The 22,203-nt window shown below is 38.0% G+C and overlaps 1 protein-coding gene across 1 annotated transcript in view; it reads right to left on the minus strand.

The window, feature by feature from the left end:
* Nucleotides 1-10,585, minus strand: part of lamc3 (laminin, gamma 3) — a 119,533-nt gene extending 108,948 nt beyond the window's left edge. The window contains exon 1 of the mRNA XM_061060790.1: nt 9,982-10,585. Within this exon, the coding sequence (XP_060916773.1) occupies nt 9,982-10,372 (391 nt within the window). The 5' untranslated portion in view covers nt 10,373-10,585. The remainder of the gene's footprint in view (nt 1-9,981) is intronic.
* Between the last annotated feature and the right edge of the window lie 11,618 nt (nt 10,586-22,203).

Here is a 22,203-nt window from a genome sequence, read left to right on the forward strand (position 1 = left end):
CACATGCTGAAATGTGTCTTGAAATGGTTCAAATGTTTTGAGGATATCAAAGCTGGGAGCAGAGGTTGAGTAAGGCGTTCTCGCTGAGCATCATTTTGACAGACAGGGTCATGACAGTGTCATTCCACCTGTCATTTTAATTTTCCTTTGTCAATGATAATGAAACATGACTAATGTTGACATGACTATTTAAAAGCGGGTTTTTTTTTAAACATTGTCACAAATAATAAGAGATATGACAAACAACTTTACAGATTATGCATTAATAAGAGTATGAAGAGAAATGATTCCCTGACATGGACCCCGCGTTCTTGTTTCATGTTTTTTTTTAACTGTGGTGACACCAAAGCCCACTAACACAGTTATCATCGTCCTCAAACAAGCCAATATGAATGATGCAATTTTGCAGAGTCATTACAATTAATAATGAACAATCTTTTACTAAATGTTAATTGAACTGAAGTCAACTGACCGGTTGTTGACTACTACTGAACCCTTTCCCCTGGTCCGCAGGGACTTCAGCCTGGTGCTCGCTTCGGCGTTATCGAACACATCAGGGGAGATTGCAGCAGAGGCTGTTGTCATTACGCATCTTTGCCTCAGACTGACAACTTCTCATAGCCATTTTAATTTTGTTCTGAAGGCGGAACTCCGACTCTGCTAAAAAAATGAAGAATGGAATTACTTGCGCTACTTCAGACTAAGCTAAATATTTTTTCAGGACTCTTTTCTCATATTGAAGTGATCAAAACTAAACAAGACTCTCTGAATGTTGAATTTACCAATCCTGCAAGCACTGGCTTCAGCAGGAGTAAATCATGCAGCATGCTGCCCAGCTGGACTAGAAGGGCAGCTTCTGCCCCCTGTAACCGACCCATAGTGGTCACAAGCACCCTCAAAGACCTTAGCACTTCAACGTGCTGTCAGCACCGAGATTGAGAAATGCGCTCTGTAGCCTACAGTATCAAGGATAGTGATAATGCCATGCTTCTCAAGGATTTCTTTTATTTTTCCAGTATTCTATTAAGTTACAATGACGGATACATTTCTGTCCTAGACGGAAAAAATATTTGGTTTACACAAACTCCAGTTGGGTATTATCATCTATAAACTTTTGTAAAATATTAGAAACCCTGTGGGAGCGGCGGATCGTGTTAGCATTGAGATCTGACTTGCTGCGCCCACAAAAACAGCATTTCAACTGCTCACTTAAAGATGAGCTAGAAAATGCTTAGCTATCCCTATTCACATGAGTACTTTGAATGCAATTCTGAATGGTATTTGGCTCTGTAGCATTAGCTTCTGATCATCAATTGCAATGCCGGCGGCTGTCAATAGTCTGTCACAAGAACTGGCAAACATTGGCTCAGATCATTTATAGCTCAACTTTCTTAATAGTAAAGTTATAACTATTAAGAAAGTGTTTGATGTGCAGATTGCTTAACCACAACTAATACAATTAGAGAGCAACAGTAATGCTTTTAACAGAGGACTCAAACAATGGCTAAAATCAAAACAACAGTGCTCACATGACTAGCTTCTGACTGGTTTATTGTTTGAGCATGCTGCCTTTGCTCTACGGTTTAAGTCTATTTATATATTCTCTCATTGTTTTCTCTGTTTTATTGCTTTTTCCTTTCAAAAGCCTCCCGTGGACAGGTGTTGAGAACTAGCATGCTTGCTAAAACACTTAAACAATGCATCTGGTTCGTCCAATGTATCTGTGATGTCCATGCCAAATAAAGTCTGTTATTATTATAATCCAAACCCAATTTCATAAAGCGTGAAAGAATCATATACTTTAAATACTGATTGAAATGTATTCAATATTGTCCAGAAGCTCACTGTTAGGTATACACATTCCTAATTTGCATGGTTGGAAGTAGAGCTGCTCAGTAAACCCCAAATCCGTCGTTCTTGCAATAAGAGCATTCACTAGTGTAAAACATTGCAAACGTCTGAATTTACCACAAATAAGAAAATGATTTCATGTCATCGTGGAATGCTTCCTCACTCAGCATGTCGACATTTGACCCACTGAGTAATACGTTGACACTAGTGAAATTGAATCCATTGATACCGAAGTAAATTGTGGTTGACATCATCTAAACGCCATTTAATCTTATCTTTATCTCCAAGGATTTAATGGCCTTGCTTTGACACCATGTTGATGCAGTCAGATAAAGCTTACAGTGACCTTCATATCGATGTGTGCCAGTTTATTAGTGAAAAAAAATAACTTTTTCAAATGTATTTTGGATTCAGGAGTGACATGTGTCAAAGATGCATACTGTAGGAAGCTTTAAGAACAGAAGACACTGTGTTATATCTTATATGCATCCTTTTTGTCTTTTCTTCATTTATCACACTTCATATCGGTACTGCACCATTTAACAATGTTATTGCACATTGCATATTTTTCTCTATCTCGCACACAGTCTAGTTGAAAGTCAAAGCTGGGAGCAGCACAGCACAGCGTCTGACCTGCGCTGAGTCATACGTATCAACCTAACACAGCTGCACTCGTCTGGCCAGACTGAGACTAAGCCCACTACAAGTTGTGTAGACTCAACATTCACAATCTATTTACTCCAAGCTGAGATTCCTGTGATCAGCAAATACACAGATGCTCGTATTTATCTTCTTCTCATGCCTCATATTAAAATGTGCTAATTAAACTTAATAAAACAGTCCCTTTTCATATGCACACCACTAACCTAGCTGTAAAAGTTTCATGCCAACTGTGGCAGAATTGTATGATTGTTTAACATCCGAGACAGGATGTCGCTTTTCTTTGATGGTGCTGAATGAGAACCAGCTGCAGACATCAGTGTGTGTTGTTAGAATGTGTGCGTGCGTCTCAAGTATTTGTGGGAAAAAGCCTGACCCCAATTCCTTACCAGCAAACCACCCAGCATTTTCTTTTCTCCCCCTTCTTCCTTATTATGTTTTGTTTACTCCCCTTGAAGCAGCAAGACTCCCTCCCACATTTCTTTCTACTCTTCCACGGACCCACTCTGTGACATGGCTGCAATATGTGTCCCTGCATCCTACCACTGTGTTTATCATCCCGGGCCTTTGCCTGTTATTCTTTAAGAGAGAGCTTGTTTTGTTTGGAGAGGCAAAAGAAAACAGTAATGTTGAAGACACCCCCCAACCGGTAAACCAGATGGATAAGAGAGCTTTCATACGGACCAAGGAAATGCCACACATGCAACATCCAGACATTTCCCGTTTTGTGTTGGGAAAGCATAATCATCCTTTCTTGCTAGAATCCTGGCACAATACAGAGGAATTAGGTACTGAGAAACACATGTTTGAGAGATGTGCACAACAGGTACAAAGGTCAACTTAGTCTGACGGACACAGACTTGTGGGTGTTGGGATTGTCTGAAGAATTACAAACCCTCCAGACAACGTAAAACATTCCTCTGTATTGGCACCTTTTCCCAAGAAAAAAGGGAACTCGCCTGAGATTATAAACAACAAAGTCTCAAAACACAGCGAGACATCTTATTTCTATTGGAAATCAATATTCTCCATTTGACGGAGGCACTTCTTGCTTTCAGAGCACGTGATATAACGGTTCCTCTATGGTCAAAGTGCTGACATTTTCAACTGCTGTCATCATTTTGTCCCTGTCTCTTGTTCCTTTGAAGCAGAGTTTTTGATGAGGAGCGCCCACTCTCCACCTCCAGACGAGGAGGGAGGAGATCTGACCTGTCGAGAGACATTTCCAGTTTAAAGACGGAACTGTCTCCACAGACTGATTTCTTTATGTTCAATCAAACCCTCACACACACAAAGGATATCGTTAAGGCGATTCTAACCTCATTTTCAACACTGGTCCACGGGAGGCTTTTGAGAGAAAATTTATAATAATGATAAAGAAAATAGTACTAAAGAGAGAAAGAAATAATGACAGAAAGACTTAAATTATAAAATGTATAATATAAATAGAAGGAATAAATTTAAAATGATGTACATATATAAACTATGAAACAAAGGCAACATGATCAGACAATTATTTAGTTGCAAGCTATTCATGTGAGCACTGTTGTTTTGATTTTGGCCATTGGTTGAGTGCTCTGTTAAAAGCATTACCATTGGTCTCCAGCTTTTTATTGGTAGGTAGAGCATAACAGCATTCAAGTTTTTCCCTATTTGAAGAGAAAGCAGAGGTCTTGGGACAATACAATCCCCACTAATGGATCAGATTATTTACTTTTTTTCCCTCTATTTTTCTTTTTGCTGTTTTGATTTAACCCAACCACTTTCATACGCATCTTATTTATGGTCACAGTGAGCAGCATTTTCTGCCTAAAAGCCCCAAAAACTCACTGGCTTCTTGTTAAATGCTAGACAGACTCAATGAACAACGAGCTGGTTAACACGATGTGGCATTTAGTAGTTAAAGTACCAGAGTAGCTGGCGGACACAAAAGCAGACACAGGAAAAGGAGGGTGAAGGACCAGTAATACAAGTCCACTATAACAACTAAAAAAGTTATGTCGGTAATGAATATACAGTACAAAAAGGTTTTACTGGTCCAAAACTATCTTTCATTATGGCTTTATCCATATAACATTTCAGTTAATTCATAGAAGAATTATGTTCAATTTAGTTTAAAGTTCAAAAATCTCTTCTACAATCAAGTGAACTTTTAGTCATAGCTTCAGAGGGTCTGAATATAATTATGAATAAGCATCCATTCATTCATTTGTATCCTCATATTATTTAAAGTATTGGAATGAAATCAGGCTTCTACCTGGTCTGATTATCATTCTACCATTCAACAGACCCCTCTCCATTTCATACATAAAGTATGTGCAAATGAGTTGTCAATAAAAGATTGCTATAGATTTTCTAATACATGTCTTCACAAATTATTTGATTACATTGCCACCTATATGTATCAGCTTACTGTTGGGAAAAAGTAACAGTAGCAAGCATCAACACTTGAAGTTGATTCTAATACTGTAGGCTTATACATAAGTTTCCTCACATGGGACAGTGGTTTTTGTCAATAAACAAGCACTGTTTTATTTATTTTTCCAGACTTCAAAATAGTTTGACATTTTTGGAAATCCGCTTATTCTGTCAAAGGGATGCACAGAGCGAAAGACTCAAAAGGCAGACCGTCTTAGCAGGAGAAAAATTCAATGATTTATTGACAAATGTGGAGAGAAAAAGCATACAGGCATTGGTAGAAAGTCCAAAGAGAACCAACTGAGAATCCAGGTAACCAAAAGATGATAGGAAAAATGTGAAGGCAAGTGCTTAGAGATGCTGGCTTCAGGATAAAACACTGTGAAAAAAAGCGAATAGCGTATGCATGGAAGAATGTTGAGACAAAGACAGTGGGAAATGGGCTGGTTTAATACTGCAGGGCTAATGAGGAAAAGAGAGAATAGGCAGAGGCTTTGTAAGTCTTGGAAACAGGAACATGATTTAACATTTGGAAAATAGTTGTAAAACCTAAAAGAGGCCTAGGAGAGTGACTATGTCGGTGAAGGGACTTTAAAGGAATGTGACATATTTACTTTTTTTGTTCACTTTCTTGTCAGGGTATATTCATTCCAATCTCATGTCCATCAAATACCTACATACATCTTGACTTCCTTGTATGTCTTCTAGTGGCCTAACATTGTACAATGACAACAGGACTCTAGCACACATTTTAAGCAAACAAGATTTAACATGTCAACAAGAATTGCTAATATAAATCTTGTTTACCACCTCAGAAAGTCTGGTTAGCTTTAATTTTTGCAAAGTTAAGCAAGCCATTTCCCGTTACCAGTTTTGTGTTCACTGGACAGATATGCGTATTGTATTGATCCTCTCCAGAAACCACATTTACCAAAATGTTAATTTTTGTTCCTTAAATATCGAACAGAGAATTATTTGTTGGCTGTCTAGGTCTGGCAGCTTGTCGCCTGTGGCATTGTGCAGAAAATTCACTGCAAACCTCTTTTGATTTGGTAATATAGTCAATATTTGGACATGCTGTTTGTCATTAGAAGAGCCAGAGGAGAGTGAAAACCAAAGTGAGGATTGATTAGAAAGCATGGATAAGGCTGTTTTCCACCTCTGCATTTAAACAGTGAATATATTAAATATATCAAATATGATATTTGTAAGAAATGTAAAAAAATGCATTACTATTTATTTTGAATCAACTTAGTTCATTTATAGAGAGGAGCCTATGTAGCAACATTCGTTGTAATCCTTTATATGCCTTAGCTGAGACCCTGTGTTGCAGAAATATGGACACAATAAAAACAATTCAGTGGAAATTATTCAGACTTAAGTTCAATTTCAGGACAGATATGCTAATCCCTAAACCCTCCTTTTCTTTGAGCAAAGTTAAACATTAAATGTTGTGAACTTGTGACGTTGACATACAATATGTGACTTATTGAGAACCAACAATGTCAACACTGATGCTGCGCCTACTCTTGGTAACTTTAACTGTATGTTTAACTGTTTTTTTGTTCTTTTTTGTTTGTTTTGTTTGTAACCTTGTTAGGTTCTTTTACCAATGAACATAATGTTAATGGGTTACATTTAATTCTGTGATGCCAAATAACATCTGGCAAAGGGACTGCCGATGAAAATAAGCCTATCGGCCAATTCGGGTACATTTACATCCGTCTGAATGTTGATCAATGCACACTGTCCCTTTTCAAATAAAATAATAAATAAATAAATATGTCCCCATAAGGAAAAAGTGTCCCTGAAATGTGACCATGCAAACAGAATTGTGTCCCCACAATGTCCCTAATACGAGGTACAAACATACACAAACATACACACAAGTGCACACACACACACACACACACAAACACAGCTCATCAAATCAATGGAAGCAGGAAAGGTAATGTCATAGAAAGATTTGTTTTAAAGCTTTGTAACATTAATTGCCACAGTTGAATTCAGTTACAGTGACAAATGTGGCCTCTTACTCATTTCAGCAGTTTTCCACGGCATGTTAATGGGATAATGATGCAAATAGCTCAAGCCGGTCTCATAAAATGTTGTGCAATGAGGAATGTCTTCAAATGCAAATATGTACACAGTGTATAAAGCAATAAGTGCAATGCGTTTTGTCAAAGGAAAGGAGAGTGTGAAAAAGCATCGATACAAACTTCCATATGAACAACATAAGTAACTGAAGTGCAGTGAAAGTATTGTCAGTATGAAAGTGAAAATGGTTAAATGGTTCTGTTTTGCACTGTATAACCTAACTTTTATTGCAAGGTCTTCTTTTTTACTATAACAAAACACCCAACCTAACCTGAGTCTTCTGTTACCAAGCTTAAACTCAGCATTAACAAGTTCTTGCCATAACCATTGGATAGCTGTCCTTTTAATAAAAAAAATAAAAAAAATTAAATGCAATAATTAATTAATAACAAGTGCGTTCAAACTTTTCACGAGTTCTATTAATTAAAAAGTGCTTTCCAGTCTTTTGCTGAAAGTCCCTATTTTCTTGATATAATTTTTTTGGGACACAAATGACTCCCCATTAGTCTGAAATTTACTTAGAACAATTTCAAGATTTTAGACATCACTAAAATGTAAAACCCTTTATAGCTATTCCCAGCCTTACATCCACAGGTGGCCCCTACTGGGTGTTGACACCGTGGCTTGAATCTAAAGATGATTGTGCTTTTTGTCATCAGGGTCTGACTTCTTTGAAACAACCTGCCTGAGGAGAAAAGAGTGGCAGAATCGCTGACATCTTGTAAATCACTTCTTAAAAAGACATTTTAAAGACCTCCTTTTATGTGATGTCGTATTTTTATTTCATTTTATTACTTTTATGTGTATTTATTTATAATTCATTTTGTCAAGCCTTGCTGCTTGGCTCTCTGTTAGTATATTGCTGTCTGAGTGCCCTGCTTTTTCTTGGCTGGTCAAGGCACTTGGTAATTCTTGTAAATACATGTATTATTATTTATTTATCAATATTTTATTGGGACAGTTTAACAGTAGCTGTGTTAAGTAAAGGGTGGGGGACTACATTTCAAAAGTTCTGACAGATACATCTTGTCTGACATGCATCACTGAGGGATTTCATTTACAATGTTTAGGGAAAACTTTCATCCAGGCAAGGGGATCATTTGCATAATTTGGAGTGACAGTTAAAAAACTGACTAAGTCTGTGCCTATTCAAAATGACTCTGGCTTAGAGGTTAATGCAGTGCTTCTCAAACTTTCTCTGTCACGCCTCCCCTTGCAGGAGGATAAAAAATGTTGATGAATCTCATTCATTCAAAATAGCTTTCACCTGATGCATTAATTACATTAGTTTATCTTTGTTTCCTTATGAGTCTTATTCCTGCCACACTTCACAATTTTTCCACAGGTTATTAGCTTAGATTCCCGAAAGGATAACACTGCATTGACCGTGTAGCACAAGATTGATGTTGAATGAGAAATGTGATACATGCAAAATGTGCATTTAAATCTAAAATGGTACAGAAAGTTTGATAGTAGCCATAGTCTGGTCTAAATTATGCTTTAAAGATAAATCTATTAAGGCTGTGTTGTGGCTGTGTTCTTGCTGATTTGTAGCCTGTATCACACTTAAAAAAGACTCATCATCTTTGCTTGAGACTAATATGTGGCGACAAGATTTAAGCGGTATCATCACTTTGGCAGTATGCGGGCTGAATGTGGTCCAACTCTTGGCCATCAGTCAGTTTATTTCTATGCACATCAGATGCAACTCTGTGTACACTTAACCCACTTTAAATCCAACCAAATTCTCAGACATACCCTTGTGGCTATGAGCTCATAAACACTCCCAAGTCTAAGCCATGTCTGGGCCAGGGGTTGTTTATGAAGACAGCTCAGAGCCTCTACTGAAAAATACAAATGGTTTGGTGTTTAACACAGCTGTTTTGTATAAAGATGTTACCAACCATTTACAAAACACTAAGGAAAAGTATGTCACACATGAAAGAAAAGTCCCATCACAAGACTATATTAAGTCAAGATATTGGGCTTGAAATCGCTGAAAAGTAGACATGATATCATGATATTATTGGTAAGTGTTAGAAAACCTAGATCCAACACTAGCTAATTTTCAGGATCTTTTCTCAAGACTTTGTTTGGTACCCATCATTGATTGAGACATGCCTTGCTCCGCACATAGCAATGGCCAATCGCCAATTGAGCCTTGTTCAAGCCTTAACAGTATGTTAGAGTTATCTTGTCAGATCAGATGAGAAACAAAAGCCAGCTAATCTGCAAATAAGTGAGTGGAACATTACAAAATGCTTTGTTGTCCATATCAATTTTACCAAATTGCATTAATGCATTGTGAGCTGTGACTTCCCTATACATTCACAAAACTGTGGACTGAATTTGAATGAACTGCTCTTTGACATTAACTGGTTCTACAGTGTTAACTTTGCCCCAAACCCACCGACTCATAACACCAGTCTCAGAGAATAGACCAACATGGCCAACACGGAAAACCCTTGACTTTTGCTATGACGGGATCGCCAAAAAAATGATGTGCTTAAAATCCAAGCTTAACTTTGCCCAATTCCAACCCAATATCAAGGAAGTTTTGCAAAATCTAAAAAATCTTGGGTTAAAAATGGTTTCTAACTTCCTGATGCTTATTGTTATGAACATAATACCCAATATGATAAGACGGCTATTCTGGATGTGGAAATGTGGAGGCTTGATCACTGGGGACCATATTCAATTCCTCTTCCACAGACAATCATATTCTATTCCTAGACACATACAATTCTGGTATATATCAAATGTTTCTAGACCTTAAAAAAACAGGCTTTATACAAGACATTATGTGAACAGAGATTCATGATTGAACCCTGAGCATACAAATACTTGACCAAGATGACTTAGTCAACAACAAACTACAGTGGAAGTTAAAGAAAAGTCCAAATTAAAGAATTCTGGGAGTCAAACCGAACTAAGAATATGCTGCTGTGCTCTTACCAAGGTGGAGGGTGAGGTTGACAGAATTTGGATGCTGGATACCATAAAACATGGACTGGCTCTGCCACCATGTGGGCTCTTCATTCCTGTGGAAGTCTGTCAGGAGGCCGGTATGGTGACTCAGATCAGGGTCTGATGCGTCACAGTAGTGGCATGAGCGTGTTGAGCCTGTCTGCATACAGAAGTCCTCAGGTGGGGAACCGCACACGTTTGATGCCATCACAGTACGATTGAAAGCAATATTTTCAAATTTCGGCATGCAGCGACTCGGAGAGCCTTCTTCATCATAACAGGAGTCCATTGCAGTCTGAACTAGGAGGAAGTTATGGTTTAGGCTGAGAGAGAGTACAAGTGCCAGGAACAGAGATCTCACAGCAAAGGATGCATCCATGTCTACAAAAAAGTTTCAATTACATCTACACTTCTTACACACTCATCTACAAAAGCACGAAGACCCTGACTTGAGAGAAGTAATCCAACCCCAAAAAATATTTCCACTCCGAGAGCTTTGTAAGTCTTCTCTTTCTGTTTCGTCTGTGTTGAGGCTCCAACATATGTTCTCCCTCTGTGGAGTGGAATGAAGTTTGTGCAGGAACTCATCAGGGGCAGCATGAAACACTCAGAGGAGGTCCGGGGGGAGGGGTAGAAGAGTCCATCAAAACCATCCTCCACCTTCTGGTCAACATGAGCACTGCACCTCCACAAGCTTTAGATGTGAAGTACTTGAGTAAAAGGACCTCATTTGACTGTAGAAACACTTTCTATACCATCTTTCATATGCAACAGTGAGGCTGTTACACCTCTGGGGCATTGAGGTAGTCAGTATCAAAGCACCTGCATTCAGCACTTACAGGAACACACAATATCATCGATATGGTGATAAATTCACTTGGTGGCGGGCCCCTACAGCAGGATGTTCTGGTAAATGCTGACTCTAGTGATTCACAGTGGAAGTCTAGAGGTGCTAAAACTGTCTGGAATATTTCAGCAGGAAAGGGTCATCTCCATAAAAGAATGTCGCTTGGGGGAGTTCTGCAACCTACAGGGACAATTTATTTATAAAAATAGTGTGAGGGTTATAACTGCACTGCTTTTCCTGCAGCATCTGCTTATGGACCAGTATGTTTAACATGCAAGTAATTCATATTAAAGAATTGGGGTCCTATGTAACCCATCCCTCAATGTTTGATATAACTTTACTTTAAGTCATCTCACTTGTGAAAATAAACGTGAATCCGTTACCTTTAACCCTTTAATATCCTACAGGATTAACACTTGTTTCTCTTTTTTAAAAAATGGATGGCAATCTGGGTGCAAAAGTAATTTTCGCTAAAAGAATATGTTTAAAAAAAATGTCCACATTGATATTATGTCAATAACTTGGTGGAGTTCTTTGCCATACTGTAAGCACACCTTGGCCATTTACTCTGATGTCATACTCGGTGTAGTAAGCTATAATGCTTTTAATGACCTTTTTTGGTGAGTGTGTTCCAGGTCTGCAAATCCTGTAAACGTAGAAGATCTGGTTATTTGTCGTCATTTCCTTGCTTTTTCTTTGACTAACACTGTAGAGGCAATGCATAGAAAATAACTGGAAGGACATCAAGCTAGTTTTTCAAAGAGCTATCAAATATTTCCTAATTTTATACCAGAAGACAGCAGCATTCTTCCAACTAATAGTTATATTACCCTCTGAAGGTGTTACGTTATGAAAGGAAAGGCGTCAACTCCTGTCTCAAAGTAATGTGAATAAGCCAACAGAGATGTTAAGCCCATTACTGGTCAAATGCTAAACATAGCTTCTGATTGTGATTATGCATCCAATGCCTTACTGTATGTAATAGCAAGTATATATTGTTTAAATCTTTAAATATGTCCTGATGTACATCCAATATTTCCCTGTAAAATGTCTTCTTGTTGCAGATCAATCAGGAAGTGGTGAAACTATATTAGTTTATCAGATTCCCCATAATTTTAAGACGTACAATCAAGAAGACAGCAATAAAAGCAAGTTATGAATATATGTGGAAAAACGCTACACTTTTGACAGTGATATAGGGTTGGGAATATATTCAACAAATGAAATGGTGGATGCAGTTTTATCCCTTTTGTATATTCCTATTGCATGACAATTACCAGCAGGAGTGTCCGGACTATTCACTTCAGGCAGAAGCAAATTGCAGACTTCTACAACCATTCCTGTGCACATTTCTCTGTTGATTGTTGGAGCCTGTTGTGTTGTGCAACCAACAATTTTAATCAGTTTGTGGTCACCATTACCAATTTTGTCCTATTTAAGTTTGTTTATTTAATCCCTTAGCATTGCGTATAGCAATATAACACATTTTGATTCCACAAACACAAGGTCCAAAATGGAATGAGCCCACAAGTGACAAGTCCAACAAGTGGCTGCTCAGAGCCGAAAGCAATGACATGTATATAGCTGTGCAGTCTAATCCTCTTTATATAAATGATTTTATTGCTGCTGAATTCCATTAAAAATTTGGCACAGTCATCCAGAAAACCAATGAACATTTAAAGTGACAGCGCACATCAGTTCTAGTACAATTCAAATAATGGAAGGATCAACGTGGGAGTTTTTGAAATCAAGTACTCGGGAGAAAAGGAAAAAAAAAGAAAAATAGGAAGAAATTTAAAGACAGGTAGCATGAAACAAAGAGAGGAGTGTCTAGTGTGGACTGATGCATTAAGTAGGTGTACATTTTGGATCACAGCTGGATTTACTGCAAAGTCTTTCTCATATCCCCTCCTGATTGCCTTGATTTATTGGGGCTCTATCAGCACTCAGGCGAGGACACTGTACAAGGGACCACATCAATTTGTAGGGAAATCCTTTGCTTACTTTGGATGAGAGCAGACCTGGCTGGATCTAATGCCTCTGCAAACAGACACTTATTCATCAAGCGAGTTCATTAAAACACAGGACGCAAACGCACAACTGTTGCTTGCGATAACAACTTGTTTGTACAAAATCTGCAGAAGGAATTGTGCGTACCGAGCAGGGAAAGGTACTTTAGAAGAATTTTTTTACTTACTGGAGAAACCACAGCAGTACAGAGGGCAGCTGCCTAGGTCTCACAAACAGGATCAGAACAAGTTCTTCTGGAGAAATAATGACTTTGACCATACCTGTAACACCTCTGGCAAGACGGACAACCAGAAATTCGCAGCAGTCATATTTTTTTACCTCAAAACTTTGGCCTGTATGAGAGTCAGCTGAATGAGCCCAGCATGTGGCCTGCTGAAAACTAGTGGGGGGAGTCTGCAAAATACCCAAGGGTATACTACTCCCCGGGACCCCCTACTGCTTTGCAACCATTCAGACTAGTCAGCCACATGCTCTGCCGTGACCAAAGAAGATATTCACCACACAACTCACAGCCCAGGACTCAGCTTGTCAAAATCCCTCTGCTGACTTTGTGATAACTAGTTGTCTTTGAAAGGCACATGTCGATGATAAGCTGTGGAAAATAAATGCAGATGGTTGCAATGGATGAGAACACACTCTTTTGTGCCTTTTCCTGGTTTTGTTTGGTGCGATTTGGCTCCGATTTGTATTGACTATAGAGCTTAGCCAGCTCCTTTTGAATTCCAGCATGAGCTTGTGATCATGAAAGTGTTTCACTGTCATGGTAATCTTGTTCCAACCTTTTTCAGAACAAAATTGACTAAAGGCAGAATATGAAACTCAAATTTAATTTGCTTAAATTAAATCTTCATTCTGTTCTGTCCTCATGCAGATTTCCTTTTATCCATCTGTTTTCTCTGCATTAAAGCCATCTTTCTTTACTAGAGCTCGTTTCCTTTGTTTTACTTTCCCCTCGTGTCAATGCTCTCGCAGCAACATGTGATACTTCAATCTCCCCCCTCAAACCTCCCACGTATTCTTATCAATTTCCCTCTACATCGTACCTCTCATTCTAGACTCCCCCCTTTCCCCAGTGCCGCGGCTCCTCTAGCCTCCACCTGCCACCTTCCCCTTTCATGCTGCAGATTGGTGCAACTGGCTGTCACGATGTGAAGCTTGTTGAACAGCGACTCACAGGTATGGCCTCCTTTTTATGATGACACAATGTCGTAGCGATGAGTTACGCTTTCAAACAGCGATTTGATGTCGCAGCTGTCAGCGCTTCACTTAGCAATGCAGGAGGTGGCTGCCGTATCCCCTCAGGGAGCACGTTATCTGACAAACTAATGAGCGCCACACAGACGCCAAGTCTTCACAAAAATTTCCTGCCATACGACACCTCTATGAAAGTCCTCTCTAACTTGACAAAACTGTAAAACATTCACTTGTAAAGGCTGTGTTAATACTTGATATTTTAGTTGCAACCTTTTTACACAAAAAGATACAATTCAAAAAATCACATTCTGCTGTTTGATAAATGATACAAATGGATTCAGAATTCCTAACACACTAATTAAATGATATTTCTGGAAAGTCTTTAAAAATTGGTTAATTATAACTCTTTCACACAGAAACACCAACGTGTCAAAGGAAAACAGTTAAGCCTGTTAGACCAGTAACACCTTAATTAAAATTAACACTGCAAGGGATAATTTCAACATGTGTCTAAATCAGCATCACAGTTTGACATATGTTTCATCCGGAAGTGTTTTCTCCACTTCTCCTCTTGTTGTGTTGAAGAGATGTGTTGAGTGTGTTCTTTTTTAGAACCACCATGAGTTTTTCTCCACACTTTTGTGTCGTGTTAGAAATTAAGTGATAACATTGCCATTTGTTAACTTTCAACTTTGAGGTATGAACATTGTTTTACAACATTATCATTATAACTGATATTATTTTAATTTTTACAACACAAGTGAAACACGGGCTGCAAGTATCTCAGAGAAAATCAGTTGATTTATTTTTTAGTCAGATGTTCACACTCAATTTTTAAAACATTATACGTTATAAGATTGTTTCACATAATCTAGAATTACTTCAAGAAATCTGTCCTTTCCTCCTTACTCAAATGAAGACTGTTTAATGAAGTCAAAAATAACTTAAAGGTCACATGTTAGCGTCCTATTCCAACAGTTTAAATATGTCTCAGAGCTCCCCAAAACGTGTCTGTGAAGTTTCTTGCCAAAAATCCACTCTGCTCCTGTATTTTATCATGCCTATAAATCCCTCTATTTCAGCCCTGCTCAGAACAGGCTGTTTTTGTGTCTGTAGCTTTAAATGTAAATAAGCTGTGTCTGACCACGCCCCTCTCTGGAAGGGCTTGGGTGGCTCTGGCTTTCTCGCTCCATGTTGTTAACGGTGAGAAGGCAGACTCAGAGGGCAGAAAAAGCACCTTGTTGTGGGAGTGTCATCAACCTGGGGGGGAGGGGTTAATGCCCTTTGTGATGTCATACAGGGAAAATCTCAAAACAGCCTGTTAGAGCACACATTTTGTGAAAAGTGGAGCAGGCAAAAGACTGAAGATGGACTTTCCTCATCATTGGGGGGGTTTGTTGACAGACTAGGAACACATAGTAGTGTTAGAAAATCATTGTAAAGTGTATTTTGTATAATATGTTACCTTTAAATCCTAGTTGTACTTCCAGTGTATTGTCACGTATCAGCTAGCAAACGGAGATACAGAGAGTTATCTTTACAAACTAGTTCAGACACAAGGCGTTCGAGGCTGAAAGTGCCTGGCAAAAAATGCTTTTGAGGTGCACAATGGGAATTTTAAGATCCAGCGTTTTAGAAGCCTAACAGATGGTTGAAGTCAAAATATCCTCTGCTGCATCAATTTTTATAACCTTTTTTAAAATATGTCTCTTGTGAGTCGTCCATCTTTATTGAAGAGCAACATTGAAGCAATGGAATAAATGTTGAATTTAAGAAATATTTATAGACAATATTGGGGCAGCTTTCACTCCGTCATCTTATAAAATAATAAGTAGTTTGTTATAGACAAAAGCCAACAGCGGAACAATTAATTGAGCATAGTGACGGGCAAATAACAAGTAAAATGTAACTTTGTTAACATTAAATCTGTTACCAACAGTGTTAACTTTGATAACATTTAATCAGGTTGTAGTGGCACTCCGTTTCTTTCTTCGTCCTCTGTACCGCTTTTTGGAGTCAACTCACAGTATTTGCAACGCGAGCGAAAAGACAGGACAACTTTCCTTCGTTTTAAAAGGTTTACTGAAAAAACTTCAAAGTAAAATACAGGTTTAACGCACGGTCAAAAAACTGTGTAGCTTCCATCAATATCGGACTCCAAACTGCTTACGTCACATCCGTCACAACTTTAACTATGCATTGCTGTCATAACATAAACATCCAAAAACATAAACAATAACCTTTTTATCATTTATAAATGACTAAATTATGCCTTTAAAACAATTTAAAACATTATGAATTTACATGAAATTACTGTTATTAGATTTTAATCATTTTTAACTAGATATTTAGTATTAATCAATAATTTGCATATTGGCTCTTACACAGGTAGTTCCTTTAATGATTGACTAAAGTTAACATTAACATTAACTGGTATTAAAAACAAGAAAAGTTTTTTGCTTGTCTGTATTGAAAATCAACAAGTAATAGAACATTTTTATATATCACCACTGTCTAGTGGCACTGTGGAAATGCTTTCCAGTAGGTCAAGCAGAATTTCACAATAAAAGCGCCTACAGGGAAGGTCAATTAGCACTCTAAAGTAAAGGAGGCAGAATGCTCAGGTTGTCTGTGATCTATCTTATACCATGTAAGAGCAAGATTCTTAATAGAAACCAAATTTACAGGAAGTTAAAGGTTTTGATGATTGTTTTTCTTCATCTAAAATGTTGTTTCAAAAACAAATAATTAAGAGATTAACGGATTAATAGACGTGTGCCCAGCTCCGTTAAAGTTGAATTCTAGATAACTGTTTCTCATTTAGGGCTTTTGAATTGCATTTGCATAATATTATTACAGTATTACAACTACCTAACGTACCAAACATTCTCTTATCATTGTATCATAATATATATCAACATAAATTGTTTGTTAGCTAGTCAACAGTGAGTATAATAATCTTCTCTTATGATATTTTAAAGTTTTTCCTGACCAGAATCTCTACTGAAAACAGAAATGAGATCTGTCTCCATAAGTCACAAATGCTACTGCAGCAGCCAGGTAGAATATCCATAAACCACCTGCATTCAGATTACCGCACGCTGTTAACAATTAACTACCATGAAACTAGACACCCTGCAAGGCAATAATCCGCACAGTAATCAGCCGAACAGCAACAACATCAAGACGCTTCAGCGCCAACACAAGTGCATGCCACTGGTTTGAATTGATCAATAAACAAGATTTGACTCTTTAAAACCAGCCACAAAAACACAATCTTTACAGTCAACAGTTTTACTACTGTATGAATAAAATCAGCGGTGCTGCTGGCTCAGCACTTAAAATAAGGCAAGCAAAATTCACATTAAAGATCACATCTTTTTTCTTACCTGCGGCTCTGTTTATCTCAGGAGATGTCTAGTCATAGATGCTCACCCAACTGTTTAATTCCTAAAATTTGATGGTAAAAAAAGACAAAAACAATGCTTATTTATTCAACTAAAGACCCATTTTCTTTGATGCATCTCTGTAAATTTTTGATTCGATTCTAGTTTTGCACTTATCGAGCACTGGTAGTAACTGTCCCTGAAACATAAAGCCTGATTTAGAGAACACAATCAAACTAATTCAACAAATAGTGACGTCAAACACAAGTTCTCAAAGTAAGGCCTCTAAAAATATTAAAGCAAAATCAAGCTAAAATATCACAAAATATCATCAGAAAAGAGAGAAAGAACGTGTCATTGCCATAATAAATTAGATTTCCAGTGTGTCTGACAGAATACATAAGTGGGGTTTTAAATGAGTAATGTTACATTTGTGGTACTGGCCCTCTCATTGAGGCCAACATTCAAACAAATGTAGTAATCATTGATCTATCTGGCTATCCTCTGAGTATGATTCACTTTTATCAAACTTTATAAAATGCTACAAACAGACATCTGTACAGGGAACAATCTGTTCATAGACGTCACAATTTCAATGCCTAATCCGTCGAGTCCCAGATCGAGTCCCAGATCAAACCCTGGTGCGGGAGTAAATCGACTCACCGAGTATCATGTTTACATGGGTTTTAAAAGTCCGGTTTTAGTCGACTAACAAAATGTATCCTTATTTTAACTGTACTTAAATGTGGTCACTGAGAGGTGACTCAAAGAAAAAGAAGTCTTGTCTGAAAATCTTCCATTGCTAATAGCTAGCTACACTAGAAAACCAGCACATTTTTGTCCAAAGATCCCAGAAGGGTTTTGAGATTGCTTATGAGGTGTTAGTGAGAAAGATCTGCAGCAAGCCAAGTAAACCAATGATGTCACTGCTAAAAACAATGCTTAATATAATAACATACAAGTGCGGGAGCTGGATATTTAAAAACCTTGAACTGCAGTGTGAGTTTTAAAATGTTGTAATGACATATTTTATCTAATTGTTTAAGGATTATTCTTGTTCTTTCTTGTTGCACTGTGTGTTTATGGATTGAGCAGCAGTTGGATAAGCTTACAAAGTGATACTTAAAGCTCTGTTGTGATTGAAGAGCAATACTCCACACAGCCTTGTTACACATAAAAACAAAGTGTCGTGATTGGGGAAACTTCTTTGTCAATGTGGATCAATTTTGCTAAACTCATGAGGCAGAGGAATGCAGTATAAGTGCAAATTCTTCTTTTACATAAAAGTCACACTTCCAAAGTCCAAAGTGTACAGGAAGCAGGATCATATTCACAAAGCCAGCCATGTGGGTGTCAGAAGCAGAAAATGAATCACAGACACACATGTGAAACAGGAAGAAAGCTAACAAGGCATTCATTTGGTGTGACTACTACCTGTGGAGTATACATAACCCCTTGGTAAATGTTTTTGCTATACTTGGATGAATGACGAAACGAGGTTGGTTTCATGAATGTTGCCAACAGAAACAAAGACAGCGCTAGTGCAATAAAAGTCTATTTACGAATGAGTGTAAAACACAAGGTATAGGGTTAATAGGAGGGCAACAATCAAAACCACGGAAGGAAGAAGCAGGCAAACAAACCCATGTGGCAGGCTGAAAATGAAAAGCCCAACAACAAATAAGGACCAGGAGAACAACAATCCAAAGAACACAAAGGCTAAACCCTGAGAATGGACTGAACAAACGGCATCTGATACAAAAATTAACAGGCACAGAAACCGGGTCGGACTACTATATCCACTGGGAAGGTGAGGCTTAATAGGGCAGAGGTAATGTATATGACAAATTAGGTCTAAATGTGCCATTACAATGGATTCCAAAATAACCATTAAGGTATATTATAAAAACTAAATAGAACAAAACAAAACACGAAGAAAGGAAAAGACAACATTTCATCTCTGTATGTTGTCAACAATGAACCTAAAGGCCTTTGGATACAGCCACTATTAGCTTTTAGTAGAATTTTCTTATTTTCATTTCTTTGCTAACTTGCTGTTAGCTACACTTCAGTCTACATTCAATAATCACCTTGTTTTGTTCATAATCAAAGGTGTCTGAACCCTTTAGGGTCTCTGTCAGCACAGACTTCTCTTTAGCTAGTCACTGAATAGCATCTAAAGGTGGGCTGGCTGAGGGTTAAACCATAATGTCTTGTTGTTGCTGAATGTGTAAGTAAAACAGAGTCAGGTTTGGGGAGGAGGATTAACTTAGTGGTTGGTTAATTGTCAATCTCTAATGCTGAATGTCTTTATTACGCTAATGCACCTCTGACTGTCAACCTCCATTAGTGATGCAGCAGAATTCATTTAAAGCTAGGTCATTGCGGAAGTAGTCTGATTTTAACTTGTCCCTAACATGGTTTGGTTTCCCACTCTTTAGCTCCCTTTTTATAACACGCAGCGATATTTTTTAATGATAAATTCTACTTATCATTGGCTTCATGATTTAACATGAACTTGTTGTACATTTTCAGCTAAAAAAAATAGACCTTTGTTTTATCTTTAACTCTCCTGCTTGACCATTGTTGGCTATAACCCAATCCACTTTATGATGCTCTATAAAGTGTAAAATCACATTGTACATTCCTCTAAGGGTGGTTTGTCGACTCCTTGTGCTGATATGAAATGAATTCTGTCACAGCAGGATTGGGAAAACTGAACAGCAAAAACACATCCAACCACTCTCTGAAACTGGTTCAAAAAAGTTCCATGAGACCTGCAATATGGCTGTATGACACTTGTGCGCAGAGGTGCAATTGAGGGAATGAATCTTTTCAATGATTTAAGAAGGCTCAGGGCTGGACAGAGGGTCTGTATCAAACCTGGGGATTGTAGATATTTATTGTGTCTGAGCTGTTGTTAAGCTGTTGACAGAGGGACAGAATTTGCAGCTTGGCCAGGGCTCTTGCATCCATCTCTGTAATATCAAACACTCCTTTTTTTTAATTGGACAGCAGGGAAGGTGACATGTTCTTATCTCTGTCCACCCACATTCTTAAAACCAACAGCTTTTTATTCCTAACTGCCTTGTTTTAGTCATTAGTCGACTGTTGATTAAAAAAGGAGCTTTAGAGGGAAAGAAGAGATCCAGTAATTACCCAGCATATTAATCTCCTTCAATGGCTTCATTAGCATGCTCCACGCAAACTGGCTTCAAGTTTTACATTTAAATTTGACTTGATTTTTACACTGCAATTTGCACTTTTAATTTGTTCTTCCTGTAATTGGACGGAGCTGCTTTGTGCTTGAGTTGGTCTGTGAGTGGGAGCATATTTTTGCTTTTCTGTTTGTGTGACTGACCGTGAGGCCTAACAGGTTTGAAAGAGAAGAAGGAGACAAAAACTTAATGTAACCCAAGGTGTACTACTTTCTTACAAATGTGTATGCCACCATTACGGGGGTAAAGATGGGGATGGGGTGGGGGGAGATTTGGTTGTTTATTTGCGATTCTGTCATTTAAAGATTCCCTCCAGACATTATTTATTTCACCTTAAAAAAAACAACTCTGCTTCGAATGATAATTTGTATCTGATTTAGTTGTTTTTTTTGGCAGCAAAAGTACACAACTCAAAATATCTGAAATTAAATCTTCCCCTTCTCCCTTACTTATAAATCTTGAATATATGAATGTACAAACATATTATTGATTTAACAAGCATAACTGCTGGACACAATTAGTTTCATGCTTCAGTGAGAACTCTGAATTTAAAAACAGCCAAATTGTGTCAAACTCTGAGAATAAAAGGCTTTATAAGTTGTCATTAGAATGATCTCATTATTTATGTTTATTGTTAGTTTGCTCCCTCTACTGATAGTTATTTTTAAATAACAATGGAGTAAATCCACGTACAAAATGTTTGTAAAATGTCACAGTAAAATGCAAACCTTACTAGTTACTCAATTGGCATATGTACATTCTCAATCAAACCCAAATCAGACGGGGCTTTTTCTGACTCTAACCAGTATATGTGCCTTTACCTAACCACATTTTGATCCTTTCATGTTAAAGCAAGCTTCATGTTGAAAATTGAACCAGATGTCGCACTTCACTGATACTCAGATGCTAGTATTTTAAAACTAAGAGCCAAAGACCAAGCTGATGTATTTGATGAGCTAGTAGAAAGAAAGTGCTCTACATAAGTAACTCAACAGACGTTAATATTACCATTTTCACACATATGGAAATCTCCTGAAAAACTCTGGAGATTAGGCTACCTGGAGGGGCTGTAGGCTATATGTGAACGCAAACAGCCACATTTTTCGCTTGGACTTCACTTCCTTAGTATTTTTTCCGCAGAAAGTCCGAGTGAGCTGATTTGAGAACACTGCAGCATATTCTCCAGAGGACTCACCTCGAACCAATAGGAGGGGGCGTAACATTTATATACAGTGACTGCCTAAAGTGTCTGCACACGACCACTATGATCTCCTTGCACGTAATTAAACGGCTGCATTATGTTTTCTGTTTGTCAGTATGTTCTTCTCCACTCTTTTGTGGATGTTGTCATTCCATTGGACTACACATAGCATTGATATAAAGGCAAATATTCTCATTGTAGCGTCGTGTAGCGGACTCTGTTGCTTCGGCCGCTACTTCCGCGCTGTTTGTTTACGTCACGTCTTACCTCAGGAAATCCCCCCTCCCCTCTGACAGGGATAGTCCCCCGCTGTGAGGCGCATATGTGAACGGC

The sequence above is a fragment of the Labrus mixtus genome, chromosome 17 (assembly GCF_963584025.1).
Source record: "Labrus mixtus chromosome 17, fLabMix1.1, whole genome shotgun sequence".
Lineage (NCBI taxonomy): Eukaryota > Metazoa > Chordata > Actinopteri > Labriformes > Labridae > Labrus > Labrus mixtus.